The 22,137-nt window shown below is 44.3% G+C and overlaps 1 protein-coding gene and 1 long non-coding RNA gene across 2 annotated transcripts; one reads left to right on the top strand and one right to left on the bottom strand.

The window, feature by feature from the left end:
• Nucleotides 1-2,702: 2,702 nt before the first annotated feature.
• On the bottom strand, nt 2,703-8,985 carry nptx1l (neuronal pentraxin 1 like). Its single transcript, XM_034190477.1, has 5 exons — nt 8,293-8,985; nt 7,876-8,083; nt 5,485-5,729; nt 5,168-5,347; nt 2,703-3,784 (listed from the first exon to the last, which is right to left on the bottom strand). The coding sequence occupies exons 1-5, from the start codon at nt 8,734-8,736 to the stop codon at nt 3,563-3,565; spliced, it is 1,299 nt and encodes a 432-aa protein (XP_034046368.1). The 5' UTR covers nt 8,737-8,985; the 3' UTR covers nt 2,703-3,562.
• On the top strand, nt 7,636-22,117 carry LOC117527957. The gene is made up of 3 exons (XR_004565644.1): nt 7,636-7,759; nt 21,900-21,904; nt 22,107-22,117. It is a non-coding gene; the product is annotated as an uncharacterized LOC117527957 (long non-coding RNA).
• Nucleotides 22,118-22,137: the final 20 nt, after the last annotated feature.

Here is a 22,137-nt window from a genome sequence, read left to right as displayed (position 1 = left end):
AGTTAAAGGTTCACTTATCTGGGTCCTTTGGATCGGCGGAGTGGAAAGGTCTGCTCCGGTTATCTTATCGGGCTTTCCTGGCCTTGCTTCACCTGTGTCGGGCTAACCCACTGGGTCTCCCAGATGACTACAGGGATGCAGACTGCTTGGTTGGTTTCACAGTGCGACCAAACGTGATGGTTCAGGGGTTCCGTAAAATTTGAGTTCACCGACTGATGCAGGATGAAGATTTTGGTGTTTGTTGTCAAAATTGCTCTGGTAGCTTCCAAACCCGTGGAAGATTAATTAAAAGTTTTTGCAAAATTGTAAAAAAAAAAAAAAAAAGTTCAAGGCTTTGCAAAGAAGGTTGTGGATAAAAATACTTTTGGCATTCAAACACTTTTGGCATTCAGTGGAAAATTAATTTGGAGACTCGCAAATTCAATCTTAATTTGAAAACTCAGCTCGGAAGTTGTCTTCAAAATGCAGACAACTTGACTCATGCATTAACAGTTATTAAAAACTGGTGCATAAAACAACGAAAGTTACGACACAAAAAGAAAGACAATGAAACAAAAGAAAAAAATTAAACAAAAGCCATGAGCTAAGTCTAAGGACTTTGAGAGTGTTGAAGAGAGAAGAGAGTCACATATAATAAACCCAAAGACATTGGAAGAGAATAAAATCGCAAGTTTTTTTTTTGTTCCAGTGCAGCCCAGTCTCACATTTTTTTTTTTTTTTTTTGTGCTCCTGTCACGAAATGATTCAAATTTTCGTGACGGGGTTTTGTTTAACTCACTGTTACTAACTCTACTACTTCCCCTAACCCTAACCATAACCCCCCTAAACCCATTCTAGAAAAAGGGAAGTGATTAACAGAAACACTGTTTTCACCATGGCAATTTATTAATAACTAAAATAACATTTAAACATGCACCAAAAGCAATAAAAAGGAATACTCATAACATCGCATGAAAGATACATGTAACAGATTAACTTGGAATATAAATTTTGTCTTTGGTTAACTATAACAGGAACAGAATGTACAATTTCTCTCTTTTATTAAAGGAAAGTATATTTGCGTATTGAAGGGTTTGTGATCTTCCCAACAGGGGGCACTGTGATTCCATCCCAATATTGGTTGTTTTTATGACCTTTAATCATTTGTCATCGGCTGGTTGGGATTCTAGGTTTATTGAGCTGTTATGTGTAGGGATAATCCTGTTGGTGTCTGGACATCCTCTGACTTTGGACAGGTTTCATGTCTAATAAACTCAGGTTGAACTGGGATTGCCCTGAATGTTTCAACAAGTATCTTTGACCCATAGGGACTGTTTATTGAACCTTTCCAGAAGTGTCGTAAATTTAGTCAAAGAATATTTGGAAGGCTGGTCACATTGTAAGAAGGAACAATTTGGTGCAGGGTAACAACGAGTCGGTCTAGTGTTACACATTCCAACCTTAGAAATGTCTGGACACTCAGATCTTTGTTAAAAGTGGAAAATTAAGGCAACTTTTGATTCTGTAAAGATATGCCTCTGGTCAAATTCACTACACCCAACTTGGCGCCTCTGCACAGATGTCATACATTTTTAATTCGATTGCGGTTGTCATGCTGACTGCAGGAATGTCTACCAGAGCTGTTTCCCATGAACTGACTGTTTATTACACTACTTATATCAATGTCAATATACTAATTCATGTCTGTGGGTCATCAGACTTGGAGAATGAGAGAGGTCTGAGTAAGAAATTATATAGCTGTGATGTCACTGGATGTATAGGTGTTTGGCTAATATTTTTGCAGGAGAACGAAGGTGCAAGTCTTTATGGTCCTGGTGTTTCCTGTCTCACTGTATGGTTGAGAGATTCTGACAATAACCAGTGATCTAAGGCAATGACTGGATGTCGTCGCTAGTAGGTCTCTTCAGAGGAACCCTCAGTCCAACTGGAATGAAATTTTCTCAAATGAGATGTTACTTATGGAGACTCGGATAGTAAGCATCTCTTCCATTGTGACTGAGCAACAGCTTTGACATTTTGCCCATGTGGCATGTTTCTCTACGCATGATCCAGTGCAGATTGAGGACTACAGTGGCTGGAGAAGGTCATGGGGACACCCACATGTCACCTGTCTGTTGCAGACAGATAGTTACTTTCTAGAGGTGTGGATGGTCTGGTTGTCTGTCTTGTGTGTTTGCCGTTCCGGACCCAAGCTGGATCTGAGGTGTCATGGATGCAGCGAAACGCTGCACCAGCACATTGACTTGACTTGGCGTGACTTGTGCCCATCACTGGCATTCTACAATATACTTACCAAAATGTATAATAGAAATGTTTTTTAAGTCAAATTTGGGAAGCAGAGGTTAAATGAGTTACAGCCCCTTAAGATCTCAAACGTGAATTGCAATTATGAGGCTCCAATGTGGCTATTTGAAATGGTTTTGCTATAATCCATTTCAACCCCACTGCATTTAAGAAAGGTATGGAAACTCTCAACTCTCTAAAATTTACCTTGTCTTGTGAAATCACATAACTGCATGAAGCAGGCAGACAAAAATGAGGGCTTGAGGGAAATCAAGACAGGAAATTAATATGTTATCTGCACAGATTTTGGCTGTTAATTAAATGCCTGATAAGAAGATCCTAATCTGGTCCATAGAACATGTATCTCAAGTCTGTAGATGACACACTCACACAAACACAAATATACATATACTGTAGGCTTCAGGTATCACAATTTATTACAAAAACTAAATCTTTTCATCTGTTAGTGCTGCCATGCTTTAAGCATATAACAATACGGTATAAAACCTCAACCCGAAGCAGGATAGTCAAAGCAAAGCTGATGCTGAGGCAGCATTTACAGAAATTAAGACATGCTCTTATTGTACAGACAACATTCCCACAATCACCTGCAATATGAGCCACAGAATTCCATCTCCAATGTTACATTAAACATCTGTTTTGAAAATAATTTACAAGAAAATAACCACAAACGCTCTTCAAATCAACGTGGATGTGCTGTGACTTTTTCTTTTCTTTTTTTTCCCTCAACAGCCCAAGGCACTCAGGCTCAAATGTTGGCAATAAATGTCATTCGTTACACAAAATCACATCGAGCAGGTGGCGGGAGAGAAAGAATAGTGACAGAGAGAGGAGAGAATGTCATCTACTTGGTAACTCGGTTTCTTTATGTCTTTCTTTTTCACAGTGAAAACACCTGGCAGTTGACAAAGAAAATTGAAGGAATTCATTTTTATGTTTCTGCGTGGCATCGGTCCACTAAAAACTACCTCCTACTGTAGTTTTGACGCTGGTCTCTCGTTCCGTTTGTCGTCCTGTGCACGGAGGACCGGCATCACCTGCGTTTTAAAATAAATGTGCTTTAAGCACCGCAGGTTGCTGACACGTCGTTCCTGTCGCGTGCCACCCGCAAGAAAGCCTAGTAGAAATCTATCACACAAACAATTTATTTGGATACCTATCATAAATTCAGGTTCCGTTCGACTAAACATCTTTCATATCTCATCGAGAGACAAATGCATTGATTGATTCATTTTTTGTGCCCCCTCCCCCTTTGAACTCAGTTCAGCTGGCGACAAGCTTCAAATGTCCACTTCGAGGCGCCACCGTAAACCTCAAGGTTGGTTTCCAACCACGCAAAAACGTTGCCCACCTGAGCTTTGCTGCTACAAGTGGCAAGATTGTAGATCTCTCCGACGGAGAGTTTTCGATCCCAGATGTGAAAATTTGCCAGGTCTCCAACAAAAGCTTGTGTGGCATCAAAACCTCCTCCAAGCATGTCCTGCAGTGAAGACAAATGGATTGAATCTTTCATCCTTGGCCTTCTTTAAAAGAAATAAAAAATAATAATAATAATTGAAATAGAAAATAATTTGTTTTTACTTATTAAATTGAATGAGGTACACATACTTTCTGTTAGTCCTCTGCTATTTTAAATCAATCCTGATTTCAAGATTAAATCACCTTCTGAAACCCACTCTGAACTAGTTAATTACAGAGGGGAATAGGTTTTAATTTTAATTTCTAAATTACACCCAGATGGAAGAAACAGTTCTGTATGTAGCAACCATTCTGTGCAAATGTTTTGGCATGCTAGAATTCAATTTTCATTAAACTATTTTTTTTTTTGTTTCATGTTTTTTTCCTTTCATCATCAGAAGATGGAATGTGCAATGTCAACACATATTCCAGCAAAAGTCAAATGTATTTTTTGTTGTTATTTAATCCTAATCAATAATCAAGTTAATAACCTACAAAAGAACCTGCACAGCCCAATACATGACAAAATAAAGACATTTGCCAATGATCACTCAAAAATGAAATCAAATAATAAAGCCAGATTAAATATTACCTAATTTAACCATGAATTACAGAAGACCACGTCAAATAATGTATTTGTAAAAGATGAATTAACCCATTATTTACGTGTATATGAGTATATACATACATACTTGTATTTAGGTGGTTTATGTTACTTGCAAAAGTTGTTGTCAGATTAAATCTTAGTGCAACTATTCCGTATATTTGCTTGTCCAAATGCTTCATATTTGCAACTTAAAGGCATAAAGTTGCAGTGTGTAGGATTTGGGGTGTTTATGACCAGAAATGGAATAAAGCATTCATATCCATCTGTTCATTAGTGTATAATTACCTGCAACAATGAATCAGTGTGTTTTTATAACCCTAGAACAAGCCCTTTATATCTGCATGTGAGCAAGCCCCCTCTTGAACGTTACCATGTTGCACCACCATGCTAATAAAATCACTCCAAAGTGACATATTTACTCTGTTTTGTTGTTGTTGTTTTTTTGTTGTTTTTTGCATTTCACAACATGGCTGGAACACTTAAGAAAAAATAAGAAGAATCAGTGGTTGCTCATCACGAGCTCAAGCTAACAAGTTTAAGAACCTTCATTTTAGTGTATTGGAGGATCAGGCATTGTGTTTATGATAAGAATGGACAAGTTAGCATGAATCCCAATCCATAAAAAGGGAAAATGTCAAGAGAAGCAAAACTGTGACCAGCAATGGCATAATGCAATTTGCACGCTCACTACTAGATGGCAATAAATCCTACACAATGTCACTTTAAAAGGAAGTTATGTGGTGGCAAAAGGAGAGCTCCTCAGAGAAGGAGCGAGATGGATTTTAGGCCTGCTTTTACCTGTTCTTGTCCGAGGATCAACAAACCCTGTGGTTTGATGGGATGATACGGAGCCAGATTCTCCCCACTGCCCCTCTTGACACCATCCTGAAAAGCCTCCCAAACACCGTCACGGGTGGTCCAGGTCACACAGATGTGATGCCACTTTCCATCATTAATAAGGAACGGCAGCTTGGCTACCTGTGATGGATCCAGAAATGGAGAACGTCGACTCAAGTAACTAAGTGATGAATGTAGTTATTGTTCCAGCAAAGCAGGTTTCTCCAATGATGACACCAACCAGCAAGCGGAGGAACAAAACAAAGACGAAGGCATACCTTATCATTGATTAGTATCTCCATTGGATTGTTTCCCCACTCTATGAGGACCAGCTCGTTGGCCTGACCAGGAACTGCGTAGGAGAATGGCGTGCCTACACCGGGGGAAGCGTTGGACTTGAGCCACATGCACACAGTCAGAGCATACATCTCAGGCAGACTCTTCTTCACTTTGGCATACATGTAGTTCGTTCTGAGAGGGAAGGTGAGCTGAAACTTATCCAGAGGCCTGTTTTCTCTCTGACCTGTGGAGAAAATAGAAACATCAAAACATTAGATGACCTTTTTTTCTGTGTTTTGTGCAGTGATATCCAACAGAGGATTTGATATCCAACACAGAAGATTTTCGTAGGAATTACATATTACACAACAAATCCACAAGCATGATGCCGCAGATCTGCTCGTAAAACAGAGGTGAGGTGACGTGCATGAACCATTTTCCTTTGTGCCTCATCAAACATGCTTCGTATCACACACAGTCCTGGGTGTGATGTTATGCTGTGTCCCAGAGGGTGTGGGCATCAGGATGTCTGATGGTGGTCTGCAGCACATGAATCCATTTGGATCAATGGTGGAGCTGCCTCTGTGGCATGTGGAGGAACCAGAAAAACTGGGCAATGGATGACACCAGCGGACTAGTTATAGTTGTCACTGCAGAAGAAGTCTGTTGCACTGCTGTGCACCATGTAAGACTGGATTTGGGAGTACAGAGAGGCTGTCTATGGGGGGGCAGAGCTACACTGTCTGCCTTACCCTTTGTGCAAGGCATGTTAAAAAACTCAGCATTGAAACAGATGGACTCTTGAAGAAGAGAAGACTGTGGGGTTTGGTGGGGTATTGGCCCACCATTCTTGTGGGTTTTCGGACCTTGGGGTTGGTGATGTGTGTTCTGTGTTCACACCCACCTCTAGACTGATTGGGTGTGCCCACTCATTGATCATCTGTTCTGTGGTCTCTGCAATTGCTTCCAGGTGAATGCATTCATCTGGAACTCACGTTCACTCAATGAAACAAAATCAGGTATACGTATGTAGATTGTCATTATCTGCATTATCTCTTAAAACAGCAGTCTACATATGAAGAGTTCAGTTGCAAAACCCAGTAAGTATTTTGATTTTAAAATGGAGAAACATGCAGTTGAAAATGGAGATTTAAAGGAAACCATATTTGGAAATGCACAGACTTTCATCAATAAAATTAAAACAGTTTGTTCAAATTCTTCCATATTTTGCACACTGATGGTCCCGTTGGCAGTCAAGTACATGTTGGCCTCAACTAAAAATTTATGGTTTTGGAGATACTGGGTATTGTCACAATATCACAAACCAATAGATTAATGTACAATTCGTGCTGCTGAATCACAACTTTCCGTGAGACCAGATTGGTGTGTGTGTGTGTGTGGGGGGAGATCTTGGATTCCATCCACATGGTTTCTTCCTTGGCCTTATTCCTTACCCTTTTATCAAATTTCAAGAAAATACTTTAGTTTTTGCGCAATTCTGATAAAATTATCTCTAATTGTTAGAGAGATATAGGTGTGAAGTGTTGACAGAGGGATGTGCTCTTCAGGTCACCTTTTTTGTCATTCATCACCATCTATAGGTCACTGTTACCTCCACTAAAGAGTTTTTTTTTTTTTTTTTTTAGTGATTCAATTTTGGAAGTGATCTGGGAAACATTCTGGAACTGAGATCCAGAAGAACATTTGGCATGAAGCAGCATTTAACTAAAAAAAGCTCTTAGAGGATGTTGAAGGAATTTGGTGAGCAGATGGATAATATCTTAGAAAATAACAGAATTTGTTTTGATTTTTTTTTCTTCTTCAGATCCAGGAAGAGTTTCAAGCATTCTGGAACATTTCATCCACTGATGAAAATAATACATAGGTGTACACTACATTTCTCTTTTTTGTTCTTTTGAAATCCCACAAGGCTTGATGCTAAATGCAATTGAAAGTGAGTTTTTCAGCAAAGGGAATATCTGCGGGCACGTCTGAGTGTTTTCTAGTTTGGCTTTTGGTTTGTTTGTGTGTTATCCTCTTAATTTATGGAGGGAAATGAGGCCAGTAAATAAATGCTGCAATATTAATATTGTATGCATTGTTAATGGTATTTGACAGCTGTGACTCAGGAGGGATTTATATACAGACGGGTTTGCAACCCTCCCAACTCACACTGCAAATGCGCACCGGCTGAGTACAGTACAGATTTCTCACATAAATCACAAAGCAAATGGATAAAGAGGTCATCCTCTGCATGCAGCTCTCATAACCTGCGTGCACTGGAGCAGCAGAATGCAGAACGAAACGTTTTCTCTCTCTCTCTCTCTCTCTCTCTCTCTCTCTCTCTCTCTCTCTCTCTCTCTCTCTCTCTCTCTCTCTCTCTCTCTCACCTTTCTCCAAATCGGAGATCCTCTGGTGCAGAGACGTGAGCGTGGACTCCACTCTTCCACGCTGCTCCGTCTCGTTCCGGAGTCCGGGCTTCCCTTCCTCTATGCTATTGACTCGGGACAACACTTGCTTCTCCAAGTCGTCGATTTTACTTTGGAGCAGATCCTTCAGGCTGTTTGCCTGCACCGAGTTGTTACTTCTGCTGAACTGCTGTCAGAGGGAAAACACAAGCATACACACATCTTAACGAACCATTTTACACCAACTTCTGGAGCTGCGCAAGAAAAATAAATCTGTTTTCGTTGTGCGTCATCAAGAAGATAATGCGCTTTTGGCGTTGGATTAAAAAATGCTTTTACGCAGACTTATTCAAAGTAGTGAAACCGTCTCGTCATCGTCCTTAACGGGCAGCATCGTACCTCCAGGTGTTCTAATCTCTGTTTAAGAGACTGTAAAGTCTGTGATAGTTGCGTCAAAGTGTCTCCGGGGCCCCTCGATACGTCCCCCATCGTGTTTTTGCTGCCGGTTTCTTTCCTGCGGCCGCTGGGCCGCGCGTCCGCGGGCTCCACGCCGCTCTGGCTCTCACAGCGAGCCAACTTTGAAGTCAGCTCCCTGATCGTCTCTTTTTGATTCATGATCGTCTCTTTCTGCTGCAGAACCGTCTCTCGAAGCTGCATGACGGTCGTCTTCAAGTCCTCTCCGGGCACGCTGTTCCGCAAAGTGGCCGCACATATGTCCACGTCCCTTGGCACGGATGTGCAAATAAACTGCGTCTGTCCCGCAAAATCTTGAGACCAAGTGTCCAAAAACAAGCAGGAAAATAGAAAAAGTCTCCAGCAGATCCCGTTCTTTGTGGCGTGCATGCTGGCGGGCTTTAAGATAACGCCGGTCTGTTGCGTCCGTTGTTGTAATCCGTGTGTTGGAAGCGCAGGCGTTTTTATACAGCGGATCTGGTTCTGCGCAGAGCTGGTTCACTGCATCATCACCGGAGGGGAGGGAATCGCACAGGCGTTTAATCGGCTCGTCGCATTCAGGAGATGGAACCCATTCTGTTCTCAGGCTCCAACTTGTTAAATCTTTTATCAGTTCCACTGTTTGTCATTCCACAATGTGTATTATTCATCTGGAAAACGCGGATTTGTAGAGCAGCAGAAAGAGTTGTGTGCGTGTCGGTGCGTCAGGAGAGTTGGCTCCGTTTGGTTCGTTTTACGCACGCAGGAAACTCTGAACATACTGAAAGATGAAGCAGATCATAAGCCAGAATAATTATCATCTGCAGATCAGCACCACGGACAGCTCCAGAGCTGGTGCGATTCTTCTTTTTTTTTTTTCTTCAGGACCACTGAGATGTGTGAGGGTCACAAACCCCTGAAATCTTGAAGAGTCTCTGCAATATTCATTTCAGTAATTCAGTTTACATATCAATTATTCAGGATGGAAGGCAAGTTTGGGGAGCTGGAGCTGTTACCCCTGATCCCAGAGAAGCGGTTGAATATCATCATCATATCTTGTTGTGCCAGTACTGGAATCAGTTTAGGGCTTCTTCTTGGTTGGCTTCATATAGGTCTTGTTGGGTAACTTTTGGGTGGAGTTCACAATCATACACTCTAAACCTGAATGCTTAAATTAATTAAAAAGATTAGGTAGTGTAAACTCAAACTTAAAAAAAAACATTTGACTTACTTAAATATTTCAAGTTTGTGTAACATGGTCTTGCTTTTTGAGTAAATTAAACTCAGAATTTTTGACTGACTTGAACTAACTATATTAAGTAAGCAAAACGTCAAAGTAAAACTGAAGCACAACTTAAAAGAATTAATATTAATTAATATTAATACAAGATTCTTATATTCTGCTTCATTCTTTAATAATAATTAGTATTATTAAAGAATTAATATTTGAGGTGACTAAGTCACCTCAAATATATGAAAATATTTGAGGTGACTTAGTGAACACTTTAGCAGTGGTGGTGGCCCAGTGGTTAGTGTGTTAGCTTTTGGTGCACAAGGTTCCTGGTTCAAAAACCCACCCCTGCCACATTTCTCTATGTAATGTGAATGAACACTTTAATTTACTTGTAATCATGAGGTACAAGTAGCATATAATCAAAACTTTTAAGTTCTGGGAACATTTGACTTTAAGTTTATGAACTCAAAAATATTGTGGCAACTGATTATCTTGGTATTTTTAGTTCTGCTTACTTGTTTGGTTTTACAGTGTAGAGAATATATTGCATGGTTTGGTGAAGGTGGCACTCAGCTGAGTTCACCCATCCCCATTTCAGGAGGTTATCTCTGCTTCTGCCTACTCCACTCCTGGCTCTGTTCAGGGCAGCCCATTTCCTTCAGGGCAAGTGAGTGCCATGAGGTAGGGACTCACAGGGACTCTGAAGAGCTTCGTTTGGAGGCAGAGTGTCCAGAGTTTTCCATTGGTCTAGTCCAGTGGTGTCCAAACTATTCCAGAAAGGGCCGAGAGGGTGCAGGTTTTCTTTGCAGCCACTGACTCCAGTAGGTGATTTCACTGATGAACTCATCCCATCTGCTCAAAGTGATGAAATCACCTGCTGAAGTCAGTGGCTGCAAGGAAAACCTGCACCCGCTTGGTCCTTTCTGGAATACTTTGGACACCACTGGTCTGTATTTGGCAGAGTCCTTAGGGTTTAGATTCTGTACAACCATGCAACTCTTTCTTGAGTCTTCTTCTTCTTCTATCTTCGTTGGTAATGGTACAGAGGATGTCTTGTGTCCTGCTCTTGTAGAAACCTTTGAATCCTGGAGTAATTTCTCGACGGACGAGAGGTGGTGCAAATATCTGCTAACCAGTATAGTGCTGGAAGCAAGGGTTTGCTACTAGCCTATAAAACTGTTCACGGACTGGTACCTCCCTACCTAGCTGATCTAATGAAACCCTACGAATCGGCCCGGGCTTTGCATTCATTGATGCAGGACTACTTTATGTCCCTAGGGTGAATAAAAAGTCTGTGGGTCATAGAGCTTTTTCTTATCATGCCCCTGTTCTGTGGAATTACACTTTTACTGTGCTTTTTTAAATCTTTTAATTCATTTTATTTTGTTTTCTGAATTGTTTTGTGTGAAGCGCCTTGAGGCGACTGTTCTGATTTGGTGCTATATAAAATGAATAAATTAAATTGAATTTAATGAAAGGGGAGCAGGTTTCAGCACTCCTGTGATAATACGGCAAAAGCGGTTGAATATGTATGTTTGTATGCATATTCAACTCCAGTTGCACAGTCATCTCTTATTTATCCAGTCAGCACTGAAACTAAAAAGATTTTTTTTTTATAAAGGAATACATTTTAAAAACACAGTGGGTATGAGAATAATTTATTGGAAGAACAAACAAAAATAAAAAAATCATAACATAAATCTGGATGTGACAAAATAATTTTAGATACATGAGGTTAAATATCTCATGACTTAATAGCTCTTTTCATAGTTTTCTAATGTTAAACTGTTTATAGCTGCAAATGACACACATCTTTCTGTAGCACAGATATAGAATTTGTCAGGATGGTGGATTTTAAAATTATATTTTGCACTCTATTTTACTGCAACATGAATACGAGTAGAAATGCAGTATTTGTGCAGTGGCTCCAAAGCACCATTAGTAGAGCAGTGGGATTGTGGCTATATTGAACAAAATTTGTCTGATCTTCAAAAAAATCGAACTGAACATCCCGAATGAATGTATCTCAGAGGAGTTAAAGTTTGAACATGATCAAACTTCATCAAGACTCTCTAAGGACTCCTTTCTTTACTGAACAGACTATTAATAATATAGTTTTTGCTTGTTTGTTTGATCTTTCTTCACTACCAGCTGGTTGTTCTCCATATCCGTACACCAAACAATCAGCCACAAAACACACCAAAGTTTGGTCCACATAAATTCTACATTTTCCACCTTAACATTTTGAAAGCAGAAGTGCTAATGCCCCATTCCAGTGTGGTAGCATGGTTAGGTCAATAACATACAATGGCAAGAAAAAGCATGTAAACGCTTGACCTGTGACACATCTGAATGTTAGTATGATATAAATCAGGTTTCCGTACATAAACATATCTAAAACGATTTCCTTTAAACTCACAGTTAAAAATTAATCTCTACAACATGATATGCAGCACTATTCAAATGACTGGACACACATCAGTTGAATGGCAGTGTAAAAAACATCTGAATGAAATAAAGACAGAAAAGCCAAAATGATGGGTTGCATATTGCATTATTTGGTGAAACACAAGTAAATCATCACTTTTACAGTCAGTTTCCTTAAGACAAGTCATGGATACATGAACATTTTCAAGTCAATGGATATGACTAGGACTATATTTGCGTCAATCACTGGTGCAACATTTCTGTCTCTGCGTGTCTGACAATTTCTTGTACTTTTATTTAATTTCATTGTTTCTGTTATGGACAAAGCAGATGGACACCTTACTGAGTTTGGTCTGCTTGAGGTTTCTTCCTATAATCCAGAAGAATACCTTATTGCTTTTGTTGAAGTGCTTGCATTAGGAGCGGGGGTGGGGTGGGGTTGGGGGGGTGTTGGTAAGTAGCACCTTGGGCTGACTGATGTTATGATTTGGCTCAGCATAAATAAACTGAAATGAAAAGTATGTGCGCTTTGGGCGGAGCATGGCGCAAGCTCGTTTTTTGTGCGTCGCACCACAAGGCGGCGTTTGCGGGACATTTCTCATTGAAAATAATGGGTTTTAGAGTGATGCACCCCATGTTTGCACACTCGGTGTGAAAGGCCCTTTACCCAGATAATTTCATGAACATTCGAATCATTCACAATTATTTTAGTAAAAATCAGATAAAGCACAATGTGTTTATAAGTATTATTATCAATCATCTATATTGGAAATTTGTACAAATTGTTATCATGGTAGCCTGCGATTTATTTATTTATTTATTTGTGGTTGGCAGGTGTCTGACAGGCTCATCCGTCCAGGGCGGTCCCAACTGATTCAGAGGGCGGCACCCTCAGGCCCACCCATGACGCCGAGTCAGAATGAAATGAAATAATGCATGAATGAAAGAGGGAACATCTCTCACCCACATGTGCCATTTATGTATTGTTTACTATACCTTGAAGCTTTTCTACAGATTAGAAAACATTTAAGGGTGATTCTTAGACTACGGGCACTTATTATGTCCTTTGATCATATTGTGTGAAAAACAGAAAAAAGGGGAAATTTCACACTTTTATAGTTATCTTTGCAATGAAAGTGTTGTGTGGGCCGCTGAAGAGGAGGTACTGCTGGCCCACCACCACAAGATGGCGCCCTGCTTGAAGTGCAGGCTTCAAGCACGAGAGGGCGTCGGAGCAACCAGGAGTGACAGCTGTCACTCATCATCCATACCAGCTGTCACTCATTCACTTCTCATCACCACCACCATAAAGGCCGGACTGCAACTCCACCTCCCCGCCAAGAAATCAACTACCATTCAGGTAATTTCTCTGCTGACAGACACTTTGTGTGTAATAACCAGAACTTCTATTGCAGCCGTTTTCCTGGAGTGTTTCCTTATCTGGAGGATTGGCGTTTGGTGTGACAGCGACGGCTTCGCCTCACATCCCAACTCCGATAAGTGGTTGACCAGGAGCTGCACGAGTGTGTGTGATTGGAGGTGGAGGTTCTCCCTCCTTACTTAATACAGACTGTGGGATTACTGAGTGTGCGAACTCACACTCATCTGGACTATCTCTGTTTTCTGCCAGCAGTACCGAGTCTGACTGCTGAAGACAGCGGCCACCTGGGACGCAGGGCTTGGCGGCTCCGGTGTTCTTCAGCTCCGTTGGTGGTGGAAGCTGTGTGGGGATCCAGCTCTTCTCTCTTCAGGCGTCTTCTATCGTCGAGCCTGCCCACACGTCACCTGGTGTATGATTGACAGTCCACCATATTGTTATTGTCTGTACGTTGTTGTGCGATTCACAACATTAAATTGTTACTTTTGGCTTATCCATTGTCCGTTCATTAACGCCCCCTGTTGTGGGTCCGTGTCACGTCACTTTCACAACAGGATTTCTCGGCCAGCGTCATGGATCCCGAGGGGCGTCAACCATCGCTTGAACAGCCAATGGAAGAGTGAGGTGCACAGGCGCCAGCAGGAGGCGTGTTGGGTGAGCTGCAGCACATCTTAACCGCCTTTGCCGCTCGGTTGGACTTAGTTACCGAGCAGAGCAGTGTTCTCGATCGCAGGATAGAGGCTCTCACCGCCCAGGTGGAAGTGCGTGCTCAGGGCGCTGCTGCAGCACCTCCTCCTGCTGACCGTGTGCCAGAAACAGACATTCCGCTGGTCATTCAACGAACCCCCCCACCTTCCCCTGAAGCATACATAAGCCCTCCGGAGCCGTACGGAGGCTGTGTGGAGACGTGCGCGGACTTCTTGATGCAGTGCTCGCTCGTCTTTTCACAGCGTCCCGTCATGTATGTGTCAGACGCTAGCCGGGTGGCTTACGTTATAAATTTGCTTCGAGGAGAGGCACGCGCCTGGGCTACGGCGCTCTGGGAGCAGAATTCACGGCTCCTAACGGTTTATACTGAGTTTGTGAGGGAGTTCCGTCAGGTGTTCGACCACCCTCATAGAGGCGAGACCGCTTCAAGTGTGCTGCTGTTGATAAGACAGGGGCGTCGGAGCGCAGCGAAGTATGCAGTCGACTTCCGCATCGCGGCAGCGCGAGCCGGCTGGAATGCTGTTGCGCTCCGTGCCGCCTTTATAAACGGACTGTCTCTGGTCCTTAAGGAGCACCTGGTGGCGAAGGACGAGCCGCGGGATTTAGATGGGCTTATCGACCTGGTTATATGGTTAGACAACCGATTAACAGAACACCGACGGGAGCGAGACGAAGGGCGTGGTCAGGCACAAGCCGTCCCTCTTCCTCCCGGGTCTGAAAGGGAGCCGACTTCCCCACGCTCCACTGCCAGGGCTCTCCATGTGACAACAGCTCCCCCTGCTGACGTTGCTATGGAAACGAGCAGGGCCAAAAAACGATCAGATCAGAGACAAAGGAGGCTGATCCGTGGAGAGTGTTTTCTCTGCAGCTCTACCGAGCACACACAGAGAGAATGCCCCAAACGGTCAAAACAGCAGCACTCATCCTTTGAGACTGGGCTAAGGGTGGGTCACAATACCCACGCGGGGAAACCCCATAAATCTGCACGAATCCCAGTCACGATCCTGAGTGGGGATCTAACCCTTCACGCCCCAGCACTGGTGGACACGGGGTTGGAGGGGAATCTGCTGGATAGCAGATGGGCAAAGGAGGTTGGGCTCCCTCTAGTGGCCTTACCGTCACCATTGTCGGTGCGGGCACTAGATGGCATCCACCAGACTCAGCCAGTGACATTGGTGGTGTCTGGGAATCACAGGGAGGCGATTGTGTTTTATGTAACACCTTCTACCTCCCGAGTGATTTTGGGTTTTCCATGGGTGTTAAAACACAATCCCCGGATTGATTGGCCGTCTGGGGTTGTGGTTCAGTGGAGCGAAACCTGCCACCGGGAGTGTTTAGGATCCTCGGTTCCACCCGGTGTGACAGCTAAGGAGGAGGTTTTAGTCCCCCCCAATCTGGCGGCGGTGCCGGCTGAGTACCACGACCTTGCTGACGTCTTCAGCAAGGATCTGGCACTCACACTGCCCCCGCACTGTCCGTACGATTGTGCCATTGATTTGATACCGGGCGCTGAGTACCCGTCCAGCAGGCTGTACAACCTCTCACGTCCGGAACGCGAATCAATGGAGACCTACATCCGGGACTCGTTAGCTGCCGGGTTGATCTGGAACTCCACCTCCCCGATGGGTGCTGGTTTCTTTTTTGTGGGCAAGAAGGACGGCGGACTCCGTCCATGCATTGATTACAGAGGGCTGAACGAGATCACGGTTCGCAACCGATACCCGTTACCTCTGTTGGATTCAGTGTTCACGCCCCTGCATGGAGCCCAAATTTTCACGAAATTGGATCTTAGGAATGCTTATCACCTGGTTCGGATCCGGGAGGGAGACGAGTGGAAGACGGCATTTAACACCCCGTTAGGTCACTTTGAGTACCTGGTCATGCCGTTCGGCCTCACCAATGCGCCCGCGACGTTCCAAGCATTGGTTAATGACGTCTTGCGGGACTTCCTGCATCGGTTTGTCTTCGTATATCTAGACGATATACTCATCTTTTCTCCGGATCCTGAGACCCATGTTAAGCATGTACGTCAGGTCCTACAGCGGTTGTTGGAGAACCGGCTGTTTGTGAAGGGCGAGAAGTGTGAGTTCCACCGCACTTCTTTGTCCCTCTTGGGGTTCATCATCTCCTCCAACTCCGTCGCCCCTGATCCGGCCAAGGTTGCGGCGGTGAGAGATTGGCCCCAACCAACGAACCGTAGGAAACTACAACAGTTCCTCGGTTTTGCAAATTTCTACCGGAGGTTCATCAAGGGCTACAGTCAGGTAGTTAGCCCCCTGACAGCCCTGACCTCCACAAAAGTCCCCTTCACCTGGTCGGATCGGTGCGACGCCGCGTTTAGGGAGTTGAAATGCCGGTTCTCGACTGCACCAGTTCTGGTGCAGCCCGATCCCAAGCGCCAGTTTGTTGTTGAAGTGGATGCCTCTGACTCAGGGATAGGAGCCGTGCTATCCCAGAGCGGGGAGTCCGACAAGGTTCTCCATCCATGTGCCTACTTTTCCTGCAGGTTGACCCCAGCTGAACGGAACTATGATGTCGGCAATCGGGAACTTCTTGCGGTGAAGGAGGCTCTTGAGGAGTGGAGACACCTGTTGGAGGGAGCATCGGTACCATTTACGGTTTTCACGGACCATCGGAACCTGGAGTACATCCGGACCGCGAAGCGTCTGAACCCCAGGCAAGCCCGCTGGTCGCTGTTCTTCAGGCGTTTTGACTTCCGGATCACCTACCGCCCCGGGACAAAGAACCAACGATCTGACGCCCTGTCCCGGGTGCACGAAGAGGAGGTCAAGACCGAGCTGTCAAACCCCCCTGAAACCATCATCCCCGAGTCCACTGTCGTGGCCGCCCTTACCTGGGACGTGGAGAAGACCGTCCGGGAGGCCCTGACACGGAGCCCGGACCCTGGGACCGGTCCGAAGAACAAACTGTACGTCCCACCAGAGGCCAGGGCTGCGGTCCTTGACTTCTGTCACGGTTCCAAGCTCTCCTGTCACCCAGGGGTGCGAAGAACCGTGGCAGTGGTCCGGCAGCGCTTCTGGTGGGCGTCTATGGAAGCCGACGTCCGGGAGTATGTCCAGGCTTGCACCACCTGCGCCAGGGGCAAAGCTGACCACCACAAGGCCCAAGGCCTCCTCCAGCCTCTGCCTGTGCCTCGTCGCCCCTGGTCTCATATCGGCCTGGATTTTGTCACGGGCCTCCCGCCATCCCAGGGAAACACCACCATCCTAACAATAGTGGACCGGTTCTCCAAGGCGGCCCACTTCGTGGCCCTCCCGAAGCTCCCGACGGCCCAGGAGACTGCAGACCTCCTGGTCCACCACGTCGTGCGTCTGCATGGGATTCCATCAGACATTGTCTCGGATCGTGGTCCTCAGTTCTCCTCCCAGGTCTGGCGGAGTTTCTGTAGGGAACTGGGGGCCACCGTCAGTCTCTCGTCTGGGTACCACCCCCAGACGAATGGGCAGGCAGAGCGGACTAACCAGGAACTGGAGCAGGCCCTCCGTTGCGTGACCTCCGCGCACCCGACGGCCTGGAGTGACCATCTGGCCTGGATCGAGTACGCTCATAACAGCCAAGTCTCGTCTGCCACCGGCCTCTCCCCATTTGAAGTGTGTTTGGGGTACCAGCCCCCATTGTTCCCGCTAGTGGAGGGAGAGGTCAGGGTGCCCTCGGTCCAGGTCCATCTGAGAAGGTGCCGTCGGGTGTTGCGTACTGCCCACTCTGCCCTGCTCAAAGCCCGGACGAGGGCCAAGAACCATGCAGACTGCCGGCGTGCCCCGGCCCCTGCGTATCAGCCTGGGCAGGAGGTTTGGCTTTCCACAAAGGACATTCCCCTGCAAGTGGAATCCCAAAAGTTGAAGGACAGATACATCAGACCTTTCCCCATCCTCAAAGTCCTCAGTCCAGCCGCAGTGATGCTGAAGCTGCCAGCTTCACTGCGGATCCACCCGGTTTTCCATGTGTCCCACATCAAACCTCACCACGTTTTACCCCTCTGTACCCCCGGACCGGCGCCGCCTCCTGCCCGGATCATCGACGGGGAGCCGGCTTGGACCGTGCGCCGGCTCCTGGACGTCCGTCAGAAGGGCCGGGGGTTCCAGTATTTGGTGGACTGGGAGGGGTATGGACCCGAAGAACGCTCCTGGGTGAAGAGGAGCTTCATCCTGGACCCGGCCCTCCTGGCCGACTTCTACCGGCGGCACCCGGACAAGCCTGGTCGGGCGCCAGGAGGCGCCCATTGAGGGGAGGGTCCTGTTGTGTGGGCCGCTGAAGAGGAGGTACTGCTGGCCCACCACCACAAGATGGCGCCCTGCTTGAAGTGCGGGCTTCAAGCACGAGAGGGCATCGGAGCAACCAGGAGTGACAGCTGTCACTCATCATCCATACCAGCTGTCACTCATTCACTTCTCATCACCACCACCATAAAGGCCGGACTGCAACTCCACCTCCCCGCCGAGAAATCAACTACCATTCAGGTAATTTCTCTGCTGACAGACACTTTGTGTGTAATAACCTGAACTTCTATTGCAGCCGTTTTCCTGGAGTGTTTCCTTATCTGGAGGATTGGCGTTTGGTGTGACATCGACGGCTTCGCCTCACATCCCAACTCCGATAAGTGGTTGACCAGGAGCTGCACGAGTGTGTGTGATTGGAGGTGGAGGTTCTCCCTCCTTACTTAATACAGACTGTGGGATTACTGAGTGTGCGAACTCACACTCATCTGGACTATCTCTGTTTTCTGCCAGCAGTACCGGGTCTGACTGCTGAAGACAGTGGCCACCTGGGGCGCAGGGCTTGGCGGCTCCGGTGTTCTTCAGCTCCGTTGGTGGTGGAAGCTGTGTGGGGATCCAGCTCTTCTCTCTCCAGGCGTCTTCTATCATCGAGCCTGCCCACACGTCACCTGGTGTATGATTGACAGTCCACCATATTGTTATTGTCTGTACGTTGTTGTGCGATTCACAACATTAAATTGTTACTTTTGGCTTATCCATTGTCTGTTCATTAACGCCCCCTGTTGTGGGTCCGTGTCACGTCACTTTCACAACAGAAAGTGTGTTAAGAAATTTGTTCTAGTAGTCTATGATGACTTTTTCACCTTTTTTCAGCATCATTATATGCAAATATTGCCGTTTTGTGCTTGTCCCACACCCAGACTTTTGATCTTCAGTGATAAAAATGAATGGTAAAGAAACGTTTTTTCTAATGTTTTAAAATAGCTCTGAATAAAATATCAGTAAAATAATCAAAACATAATTGGGGTATTCAATGTCATACAAATGCTGTGATATTTTTTTTTAACAAAATGTAGTTGTCCCACACTATTGCCGTAATTTCCACCACAACACTGTAATGTCCCTAAACAGTTTGTATGAAAGATTGTTTGGGTAGTTTCTATGGAGATAAACAGTGACATCAGAGCACATGTATATAGCGCCAAATCACAACAAACAGTTGCCCCAAGGCGCTTTATATTGTAAGGCAGGGGTAGGCAACCTGTTCCAACCTGCACCCTCATGGCTCTTTCTGGAACAGGTTGCCTACCCCTGTTGTAAGGCAATGGTGTGGTGGAAATTACATTTACAAGGCCAATAGTGCTTGTAGTTAAAGAATCACCCTTAAGTGATGCACCGACATCTAACAGAAATGAAAAGGGCAGAGAGGTTCAGTAAATTCACACTCTACAGTTAATCAAAAATTATTTACCGTCTTTGATATGATCAAAAGACAAATAATGACTGCAGCTTGACGAGAAACCAATTTCATTTTAAGTGTCAACATGAAAGTTGTAAGAAATAGTGGATTTAAAGTGATGTAACTGTCTGGTTTTTGTGTAGCCGTTTTATGGCATCTGTAGGGTTCCAGCGCTGGAGAAGAGGATTAATGTAATCTGAGAAAACACGTCAAGGATGATCACAGAAAAGGTGTCCTTTGTATGCAAATATGAAAGACGCAATACACGGTGTCACAGATCAAACAGAAATTAATTGAACATTTTTTAATGTAAAAAGTTCAGCGGAGATATTAAGAGAAAACCAAGCCACGGTTACTGTGGTGATATTTGCTTCCATGGTGCACCAACAATAGCACACACAGGTTAACGGGAATGCCTTTAGTTGTGCTGCCTTCAGATGACATAAAAAAACAGACAGACCCGGCTGAGAATTTATTGAATGTTATTCAACCTGAGGCCATGCACTCTGGTCCCATCATTTTAGATCAGGAAAAAATGAAGAAATGAGGTGAATTTCTCACTTATGCTCATCAGAGTATAAGCATACTGTATGTTTTTTCATGCTTACACAGTGGTGGGCACAGCTAACCAAAAAATGAGCTTCGAACAGATAATCAGCTAACTGAAAAGTTATTTTTGATAAAGATAAAATGATAAACCACCCAAAAATTTATTGGAAGCTACAGATAACCGATAATTTCCAGTATTATCTCCGGTACACTTGCAACTACTAACAAGCTGATTTTGAGTTTTAACACCACGATCGCTTCTGGTAGCATCAAAAGTGACAACAGACCCAAACAATGAGTCAGCACTTCTGTCTTTGTGCATCCTACCCCCTGCTGGGAACTGCTGTTTATTACATAACTTCCAGCAGTGAAACAGTTGAGAGGAACAGCGAAACTCAACTCTCTACTCAATAACAGCATCGCCATGAAGCGGAGGTCTTGGGAAATAAAGCAGTGCTGACTTATGGTTTGGTTTATAAATAAAATTAATACTGATAGAGTAACTCCATTAATGTCAATTCTGTCATTTGTACGAAGTTAAAATATAACATATCTTTTAATTTTGAATAATGCACTAATTCTGAAGTTTTGTAACAAACACAGACAGATGCCAAAAGATTATGGGTAAAATGTGCATCCGCTAACACTGATTGGTTGACTCATTCATTCTATGTAAACCAACACATTAATGTGAGGTGTGTCGTGTGTTGGTGTTTACAGATAAATGTGCTTTTGTAAAATATGCCATTTTTTTATTTGTAAAAAAAAAAGGCATTTTCAAAAAAAAGCCAAGTTGCAATTAGATAACCGTCTGATATAACTGGTGTCAAAATAAATAGAACACTGCCATGATCTACTAGTGCCCAGATGCTCAGTACTTAAGATGGGCTTACACTGTGTGAGTTTTGCCCCTTTTCAGCCGATTTTTCACTTGTACGAGAATTTTTTGGATAGTGCAGAGTTTCAGCTAAATGGCACGTCCTGCATCGTGTAGTATACATGGAGTAACGAGCTGCGTTTAACCTCTTACGACCACCTCCTGATCGTATGGTCGGATGAAAATCAAACCTGTTTGATATTCTGGTCGGCCATCATGAGGGTATCCCACTGCTGAAGCACTACAAGCATCCAACCTCTCGCACTGTGCATGCGGAATTGGAGAGAGCATAAACAGTGATCATCTCTTTGGGAGAGCAGCTTCTGTTTCTTTTCCCCCCTTTCTTCAACTCATGTAAAGTCTTGTAATTTTTTTTTTTAAACTTTGATGTCTCCCATCGAGAGTTTTGGTAGAAATAAGAAATGTAAAAAAGTATGGAAAAAAAAAAGCTTCTGTTTACGTTTTGATTCTGGAAACATGAGTCCGATGTGGTTTTTGAACGTACAGTGTGAGCAGTCAAATCGCATCAGAGCATTGGGCCGTATAGTGTGAGAACATAAATCGTGCACTCTGAACTTTTACACCATGCAGTTAAGTCGTACAGTTTGAGCTGGAGCCAAGTACAATGATTGAAAATATTGTACAGTGTCTGCCCAGCTTTAGGGTCAATACTGCCATGAACACTACTGGCCAGTAGATGGCAGTAGAGACCGTGAATACTAGCCAAAATAAAATTCCAGATAATCCGTGTGTGCTACGTTTAAGATGCGTGGAATTTAATAAATGCAAACTGAATTTCAGATATCTTATATATATTAATCTGGAACAAAGACGATAGACAGTGTTTGGAATAAGCAGGACTCTAAATAGCAAACAGGAATCGATTGCAATGATTCCAACTGAAAATAATGGAGGCGCAACATGAGCTTCGTCTGGCATTTTTAC

Source organism: Thalassophryne amazonica, chromosome 16 (assembly GCF_902500255.1).
Source record: "Thalassophryne amazonica chromosome 16, fThaAma1.1, whole genome shotgun sequence".
Classification (NCBI taxonomy): Eukaryota; Metazoa; Chordata; class Actinopteri; order Batrachoidiformes; family Batrachoididae; genus Thalassophryne; species Thalassophryne amazonica.
The sequence above is the reverse complement of the archived record's forward strand: the minus strand, read 5'-3'. Positions and strand labels throughout refer to the sequence as shown.